The sequence below is a fragment of the Arachis ipaensis genome, chromosome B10, assembly GCF_000816755.2.
Source record: "Arachis ipaensis cultivar K30076 chromosome B10, Araip1.1, whole genome shotgun sequence".
NCBI lineage: Eukaryota > Viridiplantae > Streptophyta > Magnoliopsida > Fabales > Fabaceae > Arachis > Arachis ipaensis.
The window spans coordinates 74,020,945-74,043,387 of record NC_029794.2 but is presented as its reverse complement, the minus strand read 5'-3'; the positions used below and the strand labels follow the sequence as shown (position 1 = coordinate 74,043,387).

Genomic DNA, 22,443 nt, shown 5'->3' with positions numbered 1-22,443 from the left:
TGTCCACCCCATACTATTATATATTGTTGAAAAGCCCTAGATGTCTAGTTTTCAACACTTTTAAAAGCGCATCATTTGGAGCTCTACAGCTCGAGTTACACTTCTTGGAAGGTGAAGAGGTCAGCTGGCCTTACTACAGGTTGATACCATGTTCATCTTTGCACTTTCGGGGCAGGTTTTCTCCCTCAAATTTAGTGTCCACCATGTAGTATCATATATGGTTGGAAAGTTCTAGAATCCTACTTTCCAATGCCATTAGAATCACCTCTTTTGGAGCTTTGTGGCTCAAGTTATTCTTGTTTGAAGAAGGCATGGTCAGGCTGCCGGGTGAGATTTTGCCCACGTTAGTGTAACTAACGTGGCCCTTAACGTAAGCATACCAAAGCTCGAGGGCATTAGTGACACTCACCTTTGTCACTAACGCTACAAGACTCTCCCTCTTCCACGTTAGTGCCTCACGTTAATGGCACTAACGGGGCCACTAACGTGGGTGTTCTTGGCCTTCGCTAAAGTTAGTGGCGTTAACGTTGCAACTAACTTTCCATGCTCTCCTTCTTCAAAGTTAATGCCATTAACGTTCCCACTAACGTTTTAAACTTTCCTTCTTTTCACGTTAATGGCCACGTTAGTGGCGCTAACGTAGCCACTAACGTGGCTCTTCTCTGCTTCTTTTGGTCTGAAATCAAACAAACAAAGTGTATCAAAGTAACATACAAGATAAACTTTACTATACTAAGTGTGCTAATAATGCTCAAAATCATACTTTCACTTAGTGTGATCTATTTCATCATATTTACCATGTATATTAACTAAAATTCACATATGCTTGAGATTTTGTTTCATGCAGAGATTTTTCATGCTTTTGCTCTTTTATCAATAGAAATTGTATGAAAACTGAATTAAAATCTACTGATAGAGCATAGAAAAATAGGCCATGATGCCCTAGCATCATGAACCCAAGAGAAGATTGCAAGGTTATTCAATTGAGAAGTGGTAAAGTAGCTGGGTCTGAGACCAAGGCCAATGAAGAGCTAGTTGAAAAGGAAGCTCCAGAGGAGAAGAAGGGAGAAGTGGAGCATGCCCCTCCAAAACGTGCAGATAACCCATTCACTGACTCTCTTGACACTTATCCCAGCTTGCCAAAGGCTCCTGAATACAGTCCAAAAATGCCATACCTTCAGAGGCTTCAGAAGGCTTCCAAAGAAAAGCAGTTTTCTAAATTTTTAGATGTTTTCAAGAAGCTACAGATCAACATTCCTTTTGTAGAGACTCTTAAGCAAATGCTTCTCTATGCAAAGTTTATGAAAGAATTGTTGACCCACAAGAGGAATTGGAAGGAACAAGAGACAATGGTGTTAACCAAGGAATGTAGTGCCATTATTCAACACAACCTTCCTGAGAAGATGCCAGACCCAGGGAGCTTTGTCATTCCTTGCACCATTGGAGATGTCACCATTCAGAAAGCTTTATGTGATCTTGGAGCTAGCATCAATCTAATGCCACTTTAAGTGATGAAAAAGCTTCAAATTGAGAAGGTAAAACCCATCCGTATTTCTCTTCAACTTGCTGATCTTTCTATTAAATTACCTGTGGGTGTTGTTGAGGATTTACTTGTTAAAGTAGGACCATTTATTTTCCCTGTTGATTTTGTTATATTAGACATGGAAGAGGAGGTAAAATCCTCTATTATACTTGGTAGACCCTTTTTAGCTACAGGTAGAGCTCTGATTGATGTACAAAAGGGTGAATTAACCCTGAGGGTCAATGAAGAACAGGTGGTCCTTAATGTTTTTGAAGCTCTCAAGCACCCTAATGATTCTGAAGAGTATACGAAAATAGATGTTATTGAGCCACTTGTTCAAGAGGTACTGAAGGCTAAGGTACTTGATGACATCCTGGATCCTATTTCTGAGTATGAATTAGTGGAAGTTGATGATTCACCACCCCAGAAGACTATGGTTCACACGCCTAAAGCAGAGGAGGAAGTGATAAACCACTATTTTGTAGTTTATCTTGTGCTAATTTGAGTGGTTTTTATCAACTCTTCACTCACTTATTCATACTATTTGCATGATTTTACAATTCCTTCCTAATTATGCTCTATGATTGAAAACATGCTTCATAAGCCTTTAAATTGTGTATTTTTATTGTCCTTTCATACCATTCGATACCGTGATCTGTGTGTTCAGTACTTTTAGGCTTTACAGGATAGGAATGGCTTAGAGGATGGAGAGGAAGCTTGCAAAAATGGAAGGAGCACGAGAAATAAAGGAGACAACCAGCGAAAAGTGACGTGCTCGCATGGCTCACGCGTGCGCGCAAATTGGAGTTCTACACAGCAATGTGTGCGTGTACCCGACGCGTACGCGTGGAAGCAAATTTGCACAACAACGCGAGCGCGTGCCTGACGCGCACGCGTGGCAAGGAAAATTCTCAAGGGATGCGTACGCGTGACTGACGCGTACGCGTGACATGCGCGATCTGCAAAAATTTTAGAAAGCACTGGGGGCAATTTTGGGACAAGTTTTGACCCAGTTTTTGGTCCAGAAACACAGACTAGAGCCAGGGAACAGCAGAGACTCAAGACACATTCACATTACGCATAATTTTAGTTTAGTTTTTGAATCTTAGAGAGAATTCTACTCCTTCCTCTAGGGTTCTTCACATTCATAGTTTTAGAGTTTTCATGCCTTTGCTTTTGGATACTGAGAAAGATCATTACCTCCGTGGAAGTTTCATCATTCTAGTTTGTTTTCTTATTCCTTTACTTTTTACTGCCCATTAACCCTGTTTGGATAAGTATATTGCATTTTGGGATTTATTAATACAAGAACCATTTTTATTTTTAATTGATTTTTAATTATTGTTTATCATGTCTTTCTTTTATTCCCTTTTTAATTTTGTGAAGTTTATATTCATGTTAATGGAGTAGTTTCCTTAACTTGATTGGGAGTTGATTAAAAGGAGAACCTTGAGTTGGAATACTAAAGTGTTAATCCTAATGGGTAGTTGATGACTGACAACTCTAGTCTCTTACTCTAATCCTTCCTTAGGAAAGGATTAGGACCTGTGACATAGTTGGCTAGTTAGTTATTGACTTTTTCTTACTAATCAAGGGATGACCAAGTAGAGCAACAACCTTTTATTATTATCCTTGGGAAATTCTAACAAGGATAGAAATTCTAATTAATCTTCTCCCAATCAAGGCTTTTAATAGAATTATATAAATTATCTCGTTAATTTTTATTGCTTAATTTTATAATCATTTATTTTTCTGTTTCTCAAACTCAAAATTTCTGGAAAAACCTCTGACCAATAAGCTGCACTCTTTTGTCAACTCGTTGGGAGACGAACTGGGATTCATACTCCCAGTATTTTTATTCTAATTTTGTGACAACCCTTCTAAAGTGATAAACGGATTTTTGCTGGTTAAGAACTGTACTTGCAACACATTTCTATTATCAATTTCTTAATCGACCAATTTCCACCACGTCAATTTTTTGGCGCCGTTGCCGGGGAGTTGCAATAGTGTGCTAATTTATTGGTTGGAATTTATTTATTTGCATTTTATTTTATTTTGTTTTATTACCATGAGCTATATGTTTCCTTCGTTGAATGACGCGTTCACTGCCTGATCCGAGCTTAGCCGCATTTGATCCTGAAATTGAAAGAACTCTTTCACGTATTAGGCGAGCTCGGCATCGGCTAGCCTCTGAGGGTGGTGAAGTGGTTGTTGCCAATTCACCAGTCTTATCTGAGAGCGAATCTAAACCGCCATTTGAGGAAGAAACAAGCTCCTCTACTACTGATTCAGTTGATTTACGTGCAGGTAACATGGCAGCACCCAGGAGGATCACACTCCAGGAGGCAGGAGCCCCAGACTTTACTCTGCAATCGTATCAAGCGCGTCACCCAAATCTGGCTGCAGATTTTAAACTGAAGATTGCGCTAATCAACTTGATACCCAAGTTTCATGGCTTACCTGCTCAGGAGCCTATAAAGCACCTCAGGAATTTTCAGACAGCCTGTTCTACTGTTCGGCGTCATGGTGCAGATGAAACTTCTGTTCTGCTAATCGCCTTCCCGTTTTCTCTTGAGGGAAAAGCGAGGGAGTGGTATTACTCCCAACCTGAAGCAACGGTCACCGACTGAGACACGCTCAGGAGAAAATTTTTGGAAAAATACTTTCCGGCTGAAGTTACAGACAGACTAAGGAAGGAGATTTTCTGTATCATCCAAGGTGAATCAGAAACCCTTTATGAGTACTGAGAGCGCTTCAAGAGTCTGTTGGTTGCATGCCCCCACCACATGATTGACAAGCTAGTGTTGATCAGCTACTTCACACAAGGTATGAAGCCGCAGGATAAGACTACATTGGATGGTGCTAGTAATGGTTCTCTAAAAAAGTACAAGACAGCAGATGAGGCGTGGCAACTGATCAGCGACCTAGCTGAGTCCACCCGGAATCATAGGCACAGGAACAACCATCCCAAGGCTGTTACAGAGGTTTCCTCTAGCATTGAGACTACTGCTCTCACACAGAGTATATGTGAGATGACCAACCTACTGAAGCAGATAAATCTAAATCAACAACAATCTCAACCTCCCTTACCACAACATAGTCAACAACTGGTTCCTCAGAGAGTATGCGGAATATGTGCTGATTATAGTCATTACACTGATGAGTGTCCACAGCTCCAACACGAGGACAACACCTTGGTAGCCACCCACAATTTCTATGACCGCCCAAATTAAGGATATCGTCAACATTCATTCAATATACATAATTTTGAGTCTTTAGATGTAGTTTTTAGAGAGAGAGGCTCTCTCTTCTCTCTAGGTTTTAGGATTTAGGATTTCTCTCAATTTTAGGTTTATTTCTTCTCCATTCCAGGTTCAATGTTCCTTTAATTTAGTTTCTCTTCTACTTTTATTTATTCTAGTACTTTGGTTTATCTATTTCTCTTGTTAATTACTTATGTTACTAAATTGGTTTATAAACTCTTCATGTTAGATTTGAATTTCTAATTAATACAATTTGAGGTATTTCAGATTTATAATCGCTCTCTTCTATTTATGTTATTGATTCTTTTAATTTAATTTAGATTTCTCCCCTTTTGGCTTTGGTTGAGTAATTGGTGACACTTGAGTTATCAAACTTTTTGTTGATTGAAAATTAGAATTTGCTGATTGATTTGGATTCCTCTAAAGCTAGTCTTTCCTTAGGAGTTGACTAGGACTTGGGGAATCCCATTGATTAGTCCACTTGACTTTTCTTTATTTAGTAAGGGTTAACTAAGTTGGAGCAATAAATAATTCTCATCACAATTGATAAGGATAACTAGGATGGGATTTCTAGTTCTTATACCTTGCACGGGTTTTCATGATTACTAATTTACTTTCTTAACAATTTATTTCCTTGTTCCCTATTTCAAAAACCCAAAAAAAAAAAAACTTTTCCATAACCAATAATAAATCATACTTCCCTGCAATTCCTTGAGAGACGACCTGAAGTTTAAATACTTCGGTTATCAATTTTATTGGGTTTGCTTTAGTGACAACCAAACTTTTGTACGAAAGGATTCTCTGTTGGTTTAGAAACTATACTTTCAATGAGAATTTATTTGCAAAATTCTTTATTGGCAAAAATCTGTTCGTCAGGAAGCCCCCAAGCTTGAGCTCAAACCTTTACGTCCTTCTCTGAAATATGTGTTCTTGGGTGAAAATAATTCCTATCCAGTAATTATTAGCTCTTTTCTGAAGCCTAAATAGGAAGAGGCACTTATTTAAGTGCTCAGGAGCCATAAAATAGCTCTTGGGTGGACCATTAGTGACTTGAAAGGGATTAGTCCAACCAAGTGCATGCACAAGAACCTCCTTGAAGATGATGCTAAACCAGTTGTGCAACCACAAAGGAGACTCAATCCAACTATGAAAGAGGTGGTCCAAAAAGAGGTAATAAAATTATGGGAAATAGGTATTATTTACCCTATTTCTGATAGTCCTTGGGTAAGTCCTGTGCAGGTAGTTCCCAAGAAAGAAGGGATGACATTGATCAAGAATGAAAAGAATGAGCTTATTCCTACAAGAACAGTCACATGATGGAGAATGTGTATAGACTATAGGAGGCTCAACACTACTACAAGGAAGGATCATTTCCCCCTGCCTTTCATTGATCAGATGCTTGAGAGGTTAGCTGGTCATGCTTTTTATTGTTTTCTAGATGGATATTCTGGATATAATCAGATTGCAGTGGACCCTCAAGATTAAGAGAAGACAGCATTCACATGCCCCTTTGGAGTATTTGCCTACAGGAGAATGCCATTTGGACTTTGTAATGCTCCAGCAACTTTTCAAAGGTGTATGCTTTCAATTTTTTCTGACATGGTTGAAAAGTTCATTGAGGTATTTATGGATGAGTTTTTTGTTTTTTGTAATTCTTTTGAATCCTGCCTTAAGCATTTATCTCTTGTTTTGAAATAGTGTCAAGAATCAAACCTTGTTTTGAATTGAGAAAAATGCCATTTTATGGTCACAGAAGGCGTTGTTCTTGGACACCGAATTTCAAGTAAGGGGATTGAGGTTGACAGAGCAAAGGTAGAGGTAATTGAAAAATTACCACCACCAGCTAATGTTAAGGCAGTTAGGAGTTTCTTGGGTCATGTAGGATTTTATAGGAGATTTATAAAGGACTTTTCTAAAATTGCTAAACCATTGAGCAACCTATTGGTTGCTGATGTTCCTTTTGTCTTTGATTCTGATTGTTTGCATGCTTTTAAAAATCTGAAAGCAAACCTTAATTCTGCTACCATTATAGCTCTCCCTGACTGGAATTTACCATTTGAATTGATGTGTGATGCTAGTGACTTTGCTATAGGAGCTGTTTTAGGACAGAGGCATGGTAAGCTTGTACATGTTATTTACTATGCCAGTCGTTTGTTAAATGATGCCCAAAAGAATTACACAACTACAGAAAAAAAATTATTAGCTGTTGTGTATGTTGTTGATAAGTTTAGGTCCTATTTACTTGGTTCTAAGGTTATTGTCTATACTGACCATGCTGCTTTGAAGTACCTTCTAACCAAACTGGATTCTAAACCAAGATTAATCAGATGGGTGTTACTCCTTCAGGAGTTTGATATTGAGATAAAAGATAGGAAAGGGTCAGAAAATCAAGTAGCTGACCATCTCTCCAGGATTGAGCCAGAAGCCGGAGTACAACCACCCACAGCTGTGACTGAGACGTTCCCAGATGAGCAATTATTCCTCATTCAGCAGGCTCCGTGGTTTGCAGACATTGCAAATTATAAGGCCATGAATTTTATTCCAAAGGAGTACAGTAGGCAACAAGTAAAGAAGCTATTGACTGATGCAAAGTACTACATTTGGGAGGAACCATACCTTTTTAAAAGGTGTTCAGATGGTATCATCCGGAGATGTGTCCCAGATGAAGAAATACAGCAAATTCTTTGGTACTGTCATGGTTCAGATTATGGAGGCCACTTTGGTGGTGAAAGGACTGCTACAAAGGTCCTTCAGAGCGGGTTTTACTGGCCGACTCTCTTTAGAGATTCAAGAGAATTTGTGAAGCACTGTGACAGATGTGAAAAAGCCACGAATCTCCCTGCCAACCATGAAATGCCACAGCAAGGGATTCTTGAGGTTGAGTTATTTGATGTGTGGGGTATTGATTTCATGGGACCTTTCCCACCCTCACATTCAAACAACTATATTCTAGTGGCAGTTGATTATGTGTCCAAGTCGGTGGAAGCTGTGGCTCTACCCACTAATGATGCCAAAGTGGTAATGAGCTTTCTTCAGAGATATATCTTTAGCTGGTTTGGTGTCCCAAGGACACTCATTAGTGATGGAGGCAGTCACTTCTGTAATTGACAGCTGGACTCTCTTCTGCAGAGATATGGAGTCCGTCATAAAGTGGCAACCCCCTATCACTCTCATACAAGTGGACAGGTTGAATTTTCCAACAGGGAACTTAAGAGGATTCTAGAAAAGACTGTCAGTGTTTCAAGAAAGGACTGGTCTAGGAAGCTTGATGATGCTCTCTGGGCATACCAGACAGCGTACAAGACTCCCGTTGGCATATCCCTTTATCAGTTGGTCTATGGCAAAGCCTGTCACTTACCAGTTGAGCTGGAGCACAAAGCTTACTGGGCAATCAGGTATCTGAATCTTGATTCAGAAGCTGCAGGAATTAAGCGAATGCTTTAGTTGAATGAGCTTGATGAATTCAGATATTCAGCCTATGAGAATGCCAAGCTTTATAAGGAGAGAACCAAGTTATTGCATGACAACAAGATTGCCCATTGAGTCTTTGAGCCAGGACAGAGAATGCTTCTGTATAATTCAAGGCTCAAACTCTTTCCCGGGAAGCTGAAATCCCGGTGGTCAGGACCGTTTGTGGTTACCAGAGCTTCACCATATAGTCATGTGGAAATACAGGAAGAGAATTTGGACAGGAAATTTATCGTAAATGGCCAGAAGTTGAAGCACTATCTAGGGGGGCGAGATTGATCGCCAGAGGTTCGCTCACCTGCTGAATTAGCAGAACTGACCGTCAAGCTAGTGACGTTAAAGAAGCACTTGTCGGGAGGCAACCCAATAATTTCGTATCCTTAGTTATTTTTCGTAGTAGCAGTTTTCTTACTTATTTGAATTTTATTGAGTTTTTACTATTTTTCTAAGCAAGCAGCTATTCTAGAACAGGAACTGGATATTTCAAAATAAAAAAAAAAGCGAGCACACGACGCGCAAGCGTCGTTGACGCATACGCGTCTACGCGTCATATGTGTGCGGGTAAAAAAATAAAAGTGAACAGAGAGTTGATCAGGAGTGGAGCTGGAACTATGCTTTGCGCACAAACAAGAACATGCGTATGCGACCTCACGCGTGCGCGTCGTTTGCGCTTTTAGCCATCCACGCGTGCGCGTCACTGACGCGAACACTGAAAATCGGTGTCAATGAGTGTTTGGGCAGAGAGTTATGATGTCTTGGGGCTGGAAGTGTGCTGGAAGCACAAATTTGATCACGCGTACGTGTCCCTGATGCGTGCGCGTCCATTGCACAAACGGCCATCCACGCGTGCGCGTGCATGATGCGCACGCGTCATATGAAAATTTTGATTCCCAAGCCACGCAAACAGAGAGTTGTGCATGCACACGGCTGCCTTCACGCGATTTACACAAACCAAGGGCACGCGTACGCGTGCCTGACGCTCACGCGTCATTAAGAAAATCGCGCGACCCACGCGTACGCGTCGCATGCGCCGTCCAGTTTTTAATTTTCATTCTCTCTCCCTCCCAATTCCTAATTCTCTCTTGTTTTTCTATCCTTTTATTCTTCTTTCCTCATACTCTTTGTTTTTGTTTTCAGTTCTTCTTTGCTTGAGGACAAGCAAACCTTTAAGTTTGGTGTTGATGCTTCGCTTATGGCTTTTCTGTTTATTTTAATAGCACCGAAGGGAGATGAATGTTCTTCATGGAGGAATGTCATGGCCACTAGCATAACTGAGGTTTTGAATTCCTTTCATTTTTTATTCCTTCCCGCTTTTACTATGTTATGTTCCGGTTTTTTGCTATTTTACTTTGTTTATTGCATGATCCTTTATTAGTTAGAATCCTAGGTTCTAGTTTAGTTTTTTTCTTAATTGCTTTAACTCTGAAAGATGTCTCATGTATTACCCACTAAGATTAAAATAAAAAAGAAAGGAGAAAAGATGTAGTGCATGAGAAATTGAGTTTAATTTTAAGAGTAGTCTTATTTACTTAAATGTGGTGATATTAATTGTAATTCTGAATGCATGATATGAACAGTGCATAGTTGAATTTGAATCAAAGGATGTTGATGTATCAGGAACATGAATTTAGAGAACTATTATGACTTCTCTAAAATTTATGAAAGTTTAATCCTTGAAGCAAAAGAAACAGCAAAAAAAAAAATGGCAAGGTCCAAGGCTCTGAGCATAAATGACTAGGGAGGTCAGACATGATTAAAAGCTCAAAGAGTTGTTTCCCTAGTCACATGCTTGTGGTGTTCTTGTGTAAAGTAATCCTTGAGACAAAATATTTAGAGTCGAGATCAATTGCAATTAACAGAGTATGCCAAAGGCTTTGAGCACCACTCTCTGGGAGTAACTGAAAGGAAAATCTGATCTTAAAGAGAGTTCCCCAGTTAAGTGCTTGTGGTGTTTCTGTGTCAAGTGAAGCTTGAGACAAAACATTTAAAGTCACGGCTAGGCTCAAGGTGCAAAGCACCAAAGAAAAAAATAAAGAATCAAAGAAAAATTGATGTGTTCAAGGGTTAAATTGAGTTACAAAAGATTAGAGAATTCATAATATTATCCGGATTCTAATTTCGAATTATAGTGACATCCTTTTGATTCAAAGGAGAGTGAGATGCCAAAACTATTCAAGATTTCAATTGTAAACCCCACTATAAGAAGAGACATGAGCTTAATCGAACTCTCATTCTCATGCAAATTTACATCCTAAGCTTATATCACTACAAGAAAAAAGGTCTATGGCCACGCTTTTTTCTTGCCACGCTTCAAAAGTGTGGCCAAAAGTGGTCAATGGCCACGCTTTTATGTGGGTGGCAATAGATTAGAGATTTGGCCACCTTTTTTATTGCCACGCTTTAAAAGCGTGGCGAAAAGCATCAACGGCCACGCTTTTGTATGGGTGGCAATTGGTTAGAGAAACGGCCACGTTTTTTTTTGCCACGCTTCAAAAGCGTGGCCATAAAGAGAAACAAGGACGTTTTGAAAGCGTGGCGACAGGGTTTCATTACTGCCACGCTTACAAAGCATGGCCATATCCAAGTACGCTTTTGGCACGCTTTAAAAGCGTGACCGTAGAGCAAAACAGTGACGTTTTAAAAGCGTGGCGAGAGGGGCTCCAACCCATTGACCCTAACCCGGCCCCTGACCCGGCTCCCAACCCGGTCTCCAACCCAAAGACAAGACACTAACCCTTCACCCAAAGACCTAATCACTCGAAACCCTAAGCCTGAAGAGTGCCTCCCATTAGCCTTAGCCCTGAACCCTTCACCCTTCGCACTTCGGCCTAAACCCTTCGTCCTTCGCCCTTCACCCTTCACCCCTCGCCCTTCGCCCTTAGCCTTTGTCACTCGAAAACACTCATCGAATCCGCTCATCGCACTGTTAATCTTCGTCACTCGCCCTTAGCCCTTCACCCTTCTTCATCTTGTTAATCTTCATTTTCGTCTTCCGCTCATCGAATCCGCTCATTGCACTGTCTCCTACCTCGGCGACCTTATGGCCTCCTTCAGTTCAAAGATGTCCGTACTCTCTCTCTCTCTTTCAGCTCAATGCAGAGAAGAGCCCTTTTCAGCGGACTTATGTGACTCAGGTGTGTTTGTTTGCTGCTTTCTTAAGCCACTGCTTCTTGAAAATGCTTTGTTTGTAGTTACTGGCTTGTTCTTGGTTGATTAATTCTGTTACTGGCTTACTGCTTGATGATTAATTGATACCCTCATTCTTGCTTGTTCTTAGTTGATTAACTCTGTTTCTGGAAGTGAAATCATGGATAAGCTTACAGGGTTTTGTGTTTTTGTTGAAATTATTGATGAAAAATGGCTTTGCTATACTGCTGCTGCTGTTTTTGAATTTCTGGCTCTGTTGTTTTTGATTTTTTGTTGATTTATTGATTTCATAGTTTTTGTTGATTATTTGTTGCTGTTTTTGAATTTTTGTTGATGATTTATTTGATTTCTGGTTCTGTTGTGCAGCTGGTGTTTTTTATTGTGTTAATAAGAGCTGCTGTTTTTTACTGTGATATTGATTTATTGATTTCAGTTATGGATGATTATTTGATATTTTAGCTGTTATACTTTTTTACAATCCCTAAACTAGTTACCTCTCTCTGTTAGCAAAATTGCTATCTTGATGGCTAACTAGATATCATGTTTTAGGAACTATCCTCTGTTAATGGCTACATGGAAGGTTGCCCCTGCTCTGGCAGCTGGTTGTGCTGCAATATTGAAGCCTTCCGAATTGGCATCTGTGTATGTTTCTCAGCAGCTCTTGCAAAATCTTTGCTTCTTTTTGAGTCTTGGTTATTTTTGCTGAACTATAGGCTATGCTTTGATTTATTTCAGGACATGTTTGGAGTTGGCTGACATATGCAAAGAAGTGGGCCTTCCTTCGTGTGTACTAAATATTGTCTTTATGTATAATAGATTAGAAATAAATCTAGTAACTGAAGAACAATGAATATACGAGAATCTCGTACACCATACGGTATTGGCCGTTCTTAAACCTGAACTCCAGAGTTCAAAATTAAAGCTTTTTCTTCGGTCATTACCTTTTTTTTTCTTTCAAGTTTTTAAATAAAGCTTGTCTTTTCTGCTCCTACTATATACACTATAGTATATTGAACTTTAAAATAAAGGATTTTTGCAGCATCGGTTTCCATAACATTAATATTGGAAGGATAAAAACAAAAAACAAGTGATATTGGAATGTGCTAATTGTTTTTCTTAATTTGTCTTTATGCTAATATCTTGGGGCCTCAAACAGTGAATCAGTAAGTGTTCCATTTTATGGTGTTTTAATTGCCGTACATTTTTACTTCCTTGCAGTCTAAGATGAAGCGCATTGGAATTGATACTGAAGCACTCAAAGAGCACTTTGGGAAGAAAATTATGGAGCTTGAGGAGGAAAAAAGAAAAGTGCAGGTTTGGACATAGTTAGGTTTAAATACTTTTTAGATAGCACACAAACGAAAAGTTTTTTCTGGTTTGGTTTATTTTTTGTCTACATTTTTTGTGTAACTTGTTTTCAAATTTTGTAAAAAGGAAGCCGTGAAAATAAGAAATGAAGACAGTAAACAGTATTTTTCTTATGTTTATGTTTTTCTTTTCACAATTATGAAAACAGAAAACATGATCATTTTGATTGTATAATTAAGGCAATGGTTCTTATCTTTAACATAAACTAGGCAATACTGTTCATTTCAGGTATAGAATTCTAGTTTATTTGATAAAAATTATTCTATTGGAGGTTGTCCTGACTTATCCCTTGCTCTCTTCATCCAGATTTCTAAAGCATGATAGATTCCTGTTGCAACTCTCAAACTGTCAATCCCCGAGCCAGCGCCGTCGCAATGGAGCAGACATCCGTAGTGTGATTTCCTCTGTGCAGAGGGTTGCCATAGCGATTTTTCCATCTGGTATAAACCCGGCAGTTGGCTCAAAACTTTCTCCTGGTTCTCCAGAGGCTCTTACACTAGCCAACTAGATCTGCTGCAGTTATAGGCAAGTCTGCATCTGTTGTATTGTGTTCAAGCTTTATTGTTGAATATTCATTCTTGAAAAGTATCTAATGATGCCCTTCACTTTTTTGTTCTTTTTTCTTCTAATAACAGTTCTTTTTTCTTGTAGTATCATTGATTAGCATGTCAGATCTCCTTTTTTGAGTTACTAATGTTCAATTGTAAACAATTTCAGGGGGGCAATATTCTTGTATATAATAAAGGTTGCATTAAACTTGCAGATTTTGGGGCCTCCAAACAAGTTGATCTGGTAATCTAAGTCTTCTCTATTTCTCTACTATAGTACTATTAGATATACTATTTTGACTTTGTGAGGATCTTGTATATGCGTATTTGTTGAAGCAGCGTCTTTGTTTGATTTAGGAGTTATTTATAACATAGTCTCGATTTTGTGTTCCTATTAATATCTTAGTTATTTATAACTATCTTTGATGTGCATCATATTCATTACTTCACATACAAAAAGAAAATATAATTGATATTCATTATTCATTATGATACAAAGAAATCGAGCTAGCTAGTTCTAAATTTCTAATAGAAAGAGATGGAACTACTACAGTTTTGCGATGGGGTTGCAACTCTTATGGAGCACATAGGTTCATAATACACTTAATCTGAGCACATTGCACCATCAATATCTCAACCAATCATGTTCATTTCTGAAGTTTGAAGATTATATTAAAAAGATAATGACACTTGATCATTATGAGTTAGAGATACAGCATTATAAATCATTTGGTTGCAAGAAACTCCTCATTCAAACATCATAGGACAAAGCCAAATACTTAAGGAGTAAATATTTGCACTAGTTTTTTTTCTAGAAGAATATAAATAAAAAATTCCATTAACCAGTCAATGCAAAAGCAGTTAGAACCGATTCCAGTCTAAAATTATTGCTTGTGTTAATGTGTAACTATTGATTAACATATCTACAAGTGTTTTAAAGTGGTGTTCTAGTTTTTTCTAGTTGATGAAGGAGTCATTGTTTTATTTGTTGCCACTCACCGATTGTGTACTTTTTTATTATGCCTTTTGTTTTTTATGAAGAAGATTTGGATTTGGTTCTGCAGGCTGCAGAGGCTTGGATTGATGTTGAAAGAGTTCATACAATTGCATTAGGAGCCAAGAAGAACTAGTGTCATGATGATCTATCTTTTTTTTTTCGGTTTTAAATCATGTTGTAATTTTGCTTCATTTTCATCTTCAATTGTAATTTTGTAGGTTTGGTAATAAAAAAGGATTGAAAATTTATAGTGTAGTAATGAAGATCAAGTAAGGAAAAGAATTTTTTTTAATTTAACAAGGTTTTCGCCATGCTTTTAAAGCGTGGCTGTATACCTCTCTATCGCCACGCTTCAAAAGCGTGGCCGTATCTCTCCCTATCACCACGCTTTAAAGCGTGGCCATATCTCTCCCTATCGACACGCTTCAAAAGCGTGGCCGTATCTCTTCCTATCACCATGCTTCAAAAGCGTGGCCATTTCTCCCATATGGCCACGCTTTTAAAGCGTGGCCATATCTCTCGCATACGGCCACGCTTTAATGGGTGGCTAGTTGTAAAAAGTGTGGCAAAAGAAAAAGCGTGGCAATAGGCTGCAAAAAGCGTGGCGATAGAGCAACCGCCACCCTTTGATAGGTCACCCTTTCAAAAGCGTGGCGGTAGCTCAAAAAGCGTGGTGAAAAGCTATCGCCACGCTTTTTTGAGCTTTTCGTCACGCTTTAAAAGCGTGGCAAAAGGAGTGTTTTCTTGTAGTGTATTATTTTGGTTGCTTGAGGACAAGCAACAATTCAAGTTTGGTGTTGTGATGCGTGAGCATCTTTCCTATCTTTTCCTAGTGAATTTGCATTTAATTTGTTGAGTTTAATCAAGAATTAATTATCTTTTAGCCACTATGGATGCTACTTTGAATCTTGTACAATTCTGTTTATTTTAGGTAGCATTCGGCTGGATTTGATGGAGTTTCTGCAGCACAAGAATTAAAGGAGATGACCAGCAAGGAGCGATGCGTACGCACACCTGATGCATGCACGTGACTTGAAGATTTTTAATTTTCAATTTTAAAATTTAAATTTTTATTTTCAAATTTAAATTTTTATTTTCAAATTTCAAATCTTAAATTCAAATCTCTTTTTAATTAATTGCTTATCTTCTCTCTCTTCTTTTTCAAAACTTCCTAACTAACTCTTCTACTCTTCTCTCTTATTTTTTGAATTAATTTTCTTTTAGTTAATTAATTTTAATTTTGGTTATATATATATATATATATATATATATATATTAATTATTGTTTATCTTCTCTACTTCTCTCTCTTCTTCTACTCCTTCTATCTTCTTCTTTCTTCATCTTCTACCTCTCTTAATCATGAACCCAAGTGGGAATGAAGAGCTCAAGAGAACTCTAGGATCTTATACAAATCTCACCGTTGACTTCTATGAAAGAAGTATCAGCATACCTCACATCAGCGCTAGTAGCTTTGAAGTGAACCCTCAACTTATTACCCTAGTGCAGCAAAACTGCCAGTATTCTGGGCTTCTTCAGGAAGAACCTACAGAATTCCTAGCAGATTTCTTAAAGATAGCTGACACAGTACACAGTGAGGGAGTAGACCAAGATGTCTACAGATTATTGCTTTTTTTTTTGTAGTAAAGGATCAAGCAAAAAGGTGGTTAGATAACCAGCCTAAAGCTAGTTTAAAAACTTGGAAACAGTTAGTGGAAAAGTTTTTAAACGAATACTTCCCCCCAAGAAAGATGACCCAGCTGAGGCTAGACATCCAAGGCTTCAAACAAGGAGATAGTGAATCTCTTTATGATGCTTGTGAGAGGTATAGGAGGATGCTAAGAAAATGTCCCACTGAAATGTTTTCAGAATGGGTACAGTAAGACGTCTTCTACTATGGGCTTTCAGACATTGATAGAATGTCTTTGGACCACTCTGCTAGTAGTTCCATACACATGAGAAAAACCATTCAAGAAGCCCAAGAGCTCATTGAGATAGTTGCCATTAATCAGCATCTCTGACTCGGCAACTACAAGCCATTGCCCAGCAAATGCTGGAACTGTAAGAGGCTCTACGAGAAACTCAGGCTTCTAACAGAAATGTAGAAGCCCAGTTGTGTCAAACAAGGCAGCAGTTATCTAAGACGATAACAGATGAATGCCAGGCTATCCAACTGAGGAGTGGGAAAACCTTAAGCACCCAACCTCAGTATAATAAAAATGAAAAGCCCATAGAGGATAACCATGTCTCTACAAAAGATAACTCTGGACGTTTAAATTCCCAGAGAGGTATCCCTCTTGGCGTTGAACGCTAGGAAAGGGCAGAGACTGGGCATTCAAACGCCCAGAAAGGTATCCCTCTTGGCGTTGAACGCCCAGGCAAGGGAAGTCAGTCACCTAATGACAACAACCTTGCTAAACAAGGTAGTAACCCCCCTTCCAACACACATGGCATTAGGCCTCCTGATAAACCCTATTTTTAGGGTTTATCTTGTGCTTAATTTAGTGGATTTTATCCACTAAACTCACACTTATTCATATAATTCGCATGTTTTAAATTTTCCTTCCTAATTTTGTGCTATGATTGAAAACATGCTTATTTGGCCTTAAATTTTCTAATTTTAATCCTCTCTGATCACCATTCAATGCCGTGATATGTTTGTTAAGTGTTTTCAGGATTTATAGGGCATGAATGGCTTAGAGGATGGAAAGAAAGCACGCAAAAGTGGAAGGAATACAAGAAATTGAAGGAATTGCTAAGCTGTCAACCCTGACCGCTTCGTACTAAATCGATCATAACTTGAGCTACAGAGGTCCGAATGAGGCGGTTTTAGATGCGTTGGAAGGCTAACATCCGGGGCTTCAAAATGATATGCAATTTGCCATAGTTTCCATGTAGTTAGGTGACGCGCACGCGTGGGTCACGCGTACGCGTGTCCTTGCGAAAGTTCAGCGACGCGTACACGTGAACGACGCGTACGCGTGACATAGCCACGTGCTGGACGTATCAGAAATTGTTGGGGGCAATTTCTGGGCTATTTTTGGCCCAGTTCCAAGCCCGAAAACACATATTAGAGGCTGCAGAGTGGGTAAATCATTCAACAATTCATTCACATAATTTTAGGTTTAGATGTAGTTCTCTAGGGAGAAAGGCTCTCTCCTCTCTCTAGGTTTTAGGTCTTAGTTTTATTCCTTTTCAATTTTAGATTTCTACTCTACTTTCAATTTAGTTTCTCTTCTACTTTTATTTGTTCTACTGCTCTAGGTATCTTCCCTTGTTGATTTATTTATGTTGCCAATTTAGTTTATGAATTCTCATGTCATATTTGATTTTCCTTTTAATGGAATTTGAAGTATTTCATGTTTATTACTTTTTTTCTCATTCATTGTTATTGATTCCTTGCAATTGGTTGTTTAGGTTTTATTATCTCTTATTATTTTCTATGTTTTTATGTTGTGCCTTCCAAGTGTTTAATAAAATATTTGGGAGGATTTTAAATAAGCTTTTTATGTTCTTAGCTTGGATTGATTAATTGGAGACTCTTGAATTGTCAACGGTCTTTTATTGATTGGTATTTGAGACTTGCTAGTTGGTTTAAGCTTCATTAAATCTAGTCTTTGATTAGGAATTGTTAACTTAAGTTAACTTTTCTCACTTGACATTCGTTCATTGTTAGAGGTTAACTAAGTGAAAGGAAAAGGCAATTACTATCATAGTTGATGATAATAATGAGGATAGGAATTTCAATTCTCAATACTTGTTAGGAATTTTCTATTGGGTTTGCTTTAGTGACAAACAAATTAAATTTGATTGAGGATTAATTGTCGCTTTAGATCTATACTTGCAACGCGATTAGTTTTTTGAAATTCTTTACCGACGATTTTTCTCCCATCAATTTTTGGCGCCGTTGCTGGAGAATTGCAAACGTGTGCCTTATTATTGGTTATTATAAATATTTGTTTTTTGCTTGTTTCTTAGTTTTTAGGACTTAGTTGCTTATTTTTATTAGTTTTTATTTTTATTTGCTACTATGAATTCTCATCACTTGGCTATGAGTTTGGTTCAAATTATGTTGTAGGAAATGGAGACTACAATGAGAATATGCATCATGGATGGGATAATCAAAGATGGGAGGAGTAATAAGGATTTGATCAACCCTCTTGGCAACAACCTCCACCAACATACTATGACCAAGAGCCATTCCAAGAGGCATACCAAGATAATGGCTATGGTGAGTACCCTTTTGATTATCAACAACCACCACCATACGCCTATGAACCCCCTCCTCAATATAATTTTGAACCACCATACTCACAAGCCCCTTACCACCAAACACCTCCATATGACCCTAACCCATATCTACCATACCAACCACCATATGAACCATACGAACCACACATAGAACTATCCCAACTCCAACATAATTACTCTTATGAACTACCACCTCAATATTCACCATCACCATACCCTTACCAAGAAGAACCACCTTCCTATTATGAACCCTTTCTCCAAAATAATGAACCCTCCTATCCAGCCCAAGCTCCCATAGATGATACCTTTAATATTATTCGCCAAGGGCAAAGAGAGCTTCAAACCACACTTACCTCTGCTCTCACCTCTCCTCTCCAAGCTTTTATATCCCGTGTAGATCCATCAATCCAAGAGCAACACGAGCCAAATTATGCTATTGACACAGAACAAGAGAGAAGAGATCGTCTTAGGGACTTAATGGATCGAATGCACTCATCCATACTTCAAAAGAAGCAAGAGGATGCCCAAAATGTGAAAGTAGAGACACTTGAAGATGAAGGAGTAGTTGAAGAATTAGAAAAGGAAGACATCAAAGAGGAGTTCAATTTTGTACTAGAGCAAGTGGAGAAAGCCGAAATTATAGAAGAAGAGGAAGTGGTTGAAGACTTAGGAGATGCGGAACCTCCATGAGAAACTCAAGTCATAGAGCCTTCTTCCAAGACGTTTGAAGTTGATGTTGAGGGAGGTGTACAACCTCCAAGACATATCATGGTTGAAGACTTCAAAGAGGTTGATCAAGAGATGGATTCAATCATTGATGAATTCTTATCTACAATTGAATCCTCTCCCATTAGACTTGACATGGAGATTAAAGAAGAAGGAGCACAACCTCCCATGCCCTTGGTAAGCAATGAAGAAGAGATTGAATTGGAAGAAAGCTACCAAGAGGTAGAGGTTGAATTGAAGAAGCTTGCAAAAAGGTGGAAGTTGTCAAGGAAGAGCACAAGGGAATAGATCTTGAAATCACGTTGCCAAAGTTGTTGGAGACCTCTCCCCCTAAGTCACCATCATCCTTCACAACATTTAAGTGGGTAAAATTCATATCCCTCAGCTTTCTCATTCCACTTGAATATGGTTTGCTTGAGATGGATGATCAACTTAGGAATATTTGTGGCTTTAAGAGTAAAAGAGAGAGGATTAGTGGTTGAAAACGACAACCGAAGCTCATTATAGTTGGACCATCAAGGTTGAATTGTAAAGGTTGGAGTCATGCTACATTGAATGGGTCTAGGAAGTTGTTTGGAGGCTTCATTGAGAATTCGTCTTGCTTACCACCCAAGTGGAGAAATGATGATCAACAAGAAGACGGGTGCAAAAGCGAGGTTTGGGACCCTGGAATTCATTCTAGCAATCCACACTCTTGAGAATTTGTCACTTGCTTTAACTTGCTTGAAGGATTTATGTGCCTAGTTTGGGACCCCGGAGGCTATTGGAATTACAAACATTGGTGGGGATTCAAGGAAGAGTTCAAGCATAAGCCACCCTGTCAAGGAACTCACCAATTGTTCAACTTAAGGACGTTAAAGAAAAGTGCTAGGTGGGAGGCAACCCATCATGGTATGATCTTCCCTTTTTATTAGTTTCATTTCATTCTTACTAGTGTTATTTCTCAGTTCTGCATATTTACTTCTGCATAAAAAAGAAAAAATTTTGCACGCGATGCGTAAGCGTCGATGACGCGCTCGCGTCGTATGTAGGTTTGCTCCTTATCTAAAATGAACAGAGAGTTACGCGGGAGCTGTGCAGGAGGGGTGCCTGATGCACAAGCCAACCCACGCGTATGCGTCCCCTACGTTTTTCACCATCCACGTGTAAGCGTCAGCGACGCGTACGCATGGGCATGTTAATCGGCGTAAAAGAGTGACTTGAACAGAAAGTTGTGCTGCCTTGGTACTGGAGTCGCGCGAGTAGTCACGCGTACGCGTGACCGACGCTCACGCGTTCGTGTTCATTTTTGGCTACCCACGCGTATGCGTGGGCGACGCTTACGCGTTGCATGGCCGTTTCTGTTTTTACGCATACGCGTGATGTATGTGCAGGCGTCGCGCCCTGTTTTTCATTCCCTTCTCCGTTCTTCTCTCCTTTTTCCTTCTTTCTTCCTCCTTTTTTAATTTCTTCTTCTTCATTTCTTTAATTTGTCATCCTTATTCTTTTTCATTCTATTTTAGTTAATTTATTTGTATACTTTCATTCACTGCATTTTAATTTTGTGCCTGTTTTTATTTTCTTTTCTAAATTTATTACTTTTTCGTTGGTGTTAAATGTTCTTATTCAACTGTTGTATCTTTTCTTGAATTATTTTGGTACTTCGTGATATGTTTTAAACTATTGGATATTATTAATTATAAGTCAAAGCTAATTTTTATGATACTTGTATTTCATTTGCATTGATATGCACTTACACTGTCTTTCATTACCCAATCTCTCTCCCTATTATTGCAATTTTTGCACTATTGATATGCCATTTGCTTCTACTATTTTTCTCACTCACATGTTGTAGCTACCATGTAGTTGAGACCCTTATTATTTGGCATCAACACACCCATATTTTATTTGTTTTCTTATCCTTCTTTTTGGGTTATTTTTTTTCCTTTTTCTCTTATTTTAGGATGGCCACCGAGAAGGGAAAGGAAAAGCTTCTAAATGGGGAGAACAACGGACAAGTCCATCTGCACAATCTTCAGAGAAAAGCATCATTTGTAGCCACCCGTCCACTTGCATATCTTAGCATGCACCGAGGACGGTGCAACCTTTAAGTGTGGGGAGGTCGATACCGACTTCCGTAGGTTAGTTATTTTCTTCTCAACACTAGTGTTTAATCCTCTTTGTTAGTTCATTGTTGCATCTACATGTTTGATTGCATGCTTGTTTGATTTTTGTGCATATTCTACCACTGCTTGGTTGAAGTGATGAATTCTTTTCCAATAAATTATTTTATAGCATTTCAAATTTGAATTAAAACTTTTATTGAACTTGTTTGAAGAAATATTATATTGGAACATGGTTTAGAGCTCGAACACACAAAACCAGTGAGATTTTGAGCCTATTTGATTGGTTGTATTTTATCAACCAATATTTTTTTTTTGGTGTGTGTTGTTCTCTCTAAAATTGTGATCTTTGTCTTGCTTAATTCTATATTTTTATTATTTGATGTATGCATGAACTTATATGCTTGAGGCCTTGTTTCACTGAGCTTACATACCCATATGGCCTTAACCTTTTCTTTATCCTTTGTAAACCAATATTGAGTCTACTTATCCCATTTATTCTTTACTCTAGCTCATCACTAACTCTAAGCGGAAAATAATAATACCCTTAATTTGAATACTTGGTTAGCTTAGACTAGTGAGAGTGTTCAGATTTAAGTGTGGGGAAGTTGGCTTTGCCAATATTTGGTTTGAGAATTGGGTGTTGTATATTCTTGTGAAAATGTGCAAAACAATAGTTGAGCACATATTATTGCATTCAATAATTCAATCATATGCATTGAGAAAAATAAAAAGAAAAGAAAAGAAAAATAAAAAGACAAAAAAAAGGAGAAAAAGAAAAGAAAAAGAGCAAATAATAAAAGGGGACAAAATGCCACAAAGTAAATGGTAAAAGCAATGCATATGTACTGTACTCGAAATTAGGATGCATGAATATGTGGGAAACATGGTTAATAGATAGTTAGATTTTGTACTTTGATTACATGGATTGTCTTAGGTTAGGTGAGAAGTTTGGGTTATTCAAGGATTCAGATTTTAGTCCACTTGACCAAATACATTCCTACTTTGACCCTAACCCCATTACAACCCTTAAAAGACCTCTTGATATGTGTA

The 22,443-nt window shown here is 38.4% G+C and overlaps 1 protein-coding gene and 1 long non-coding RNA gene across 5 annotated transcripts; both read left to right on the top strand.

Moving 5' to 3' along the window:
- On the top strand, positions 11,110 to 13,190 carry LOC107622076 (betaine aldehyde dehydrogenase 2-like). Of its 4 annotated transcripts, none has more exons than XR_002355413.1 (5): positions 11,110 to 11,387; positions 11,950 to 12,042; positions 12,136 to 12,169; positions 12,619 to 12,714; positions 13,075 to 13,190. XR_002355413.1 is itself a non-coding variant. In XM_021113373.1 (5 exons), the coding sequence occupies exons 2-5, from the start codon at positions 11,966 to 11,968 to the stop codon at positions 13,087 to 13,089; spliced, it is 240 nt and encodes a 79-aa protein (XP_020969032.1). In that variant the 5' UTR covers positions 11,270 to 11,387; positions 11,950 to 11,965; the 3' UTR covers positions 13,090 to 13,190. The 4 variants fall into 4 exon arrangements, 1 of the variants encoding a protein (XP_020969032.1); XR_001616059.2 differs by having other exon boundaries at positions 11,270 to 11,387; positions 12,136 to 12,277; XM_021113373.1 differs by having other exon boundaries at positions 11,270 to 11,387; positions 12,136 to 12,187.
- LOC110268065 lies at positions 13,491 to 14,568 on the top strand. Its single transcript, XR_002356112.1, has 2 exons — positions 13,491 to 13,560; positions 14,381 to 14,568. It is a non-coding gene; the product is annotated as an uncharacterized LOC110268065 (long non-coding RNA).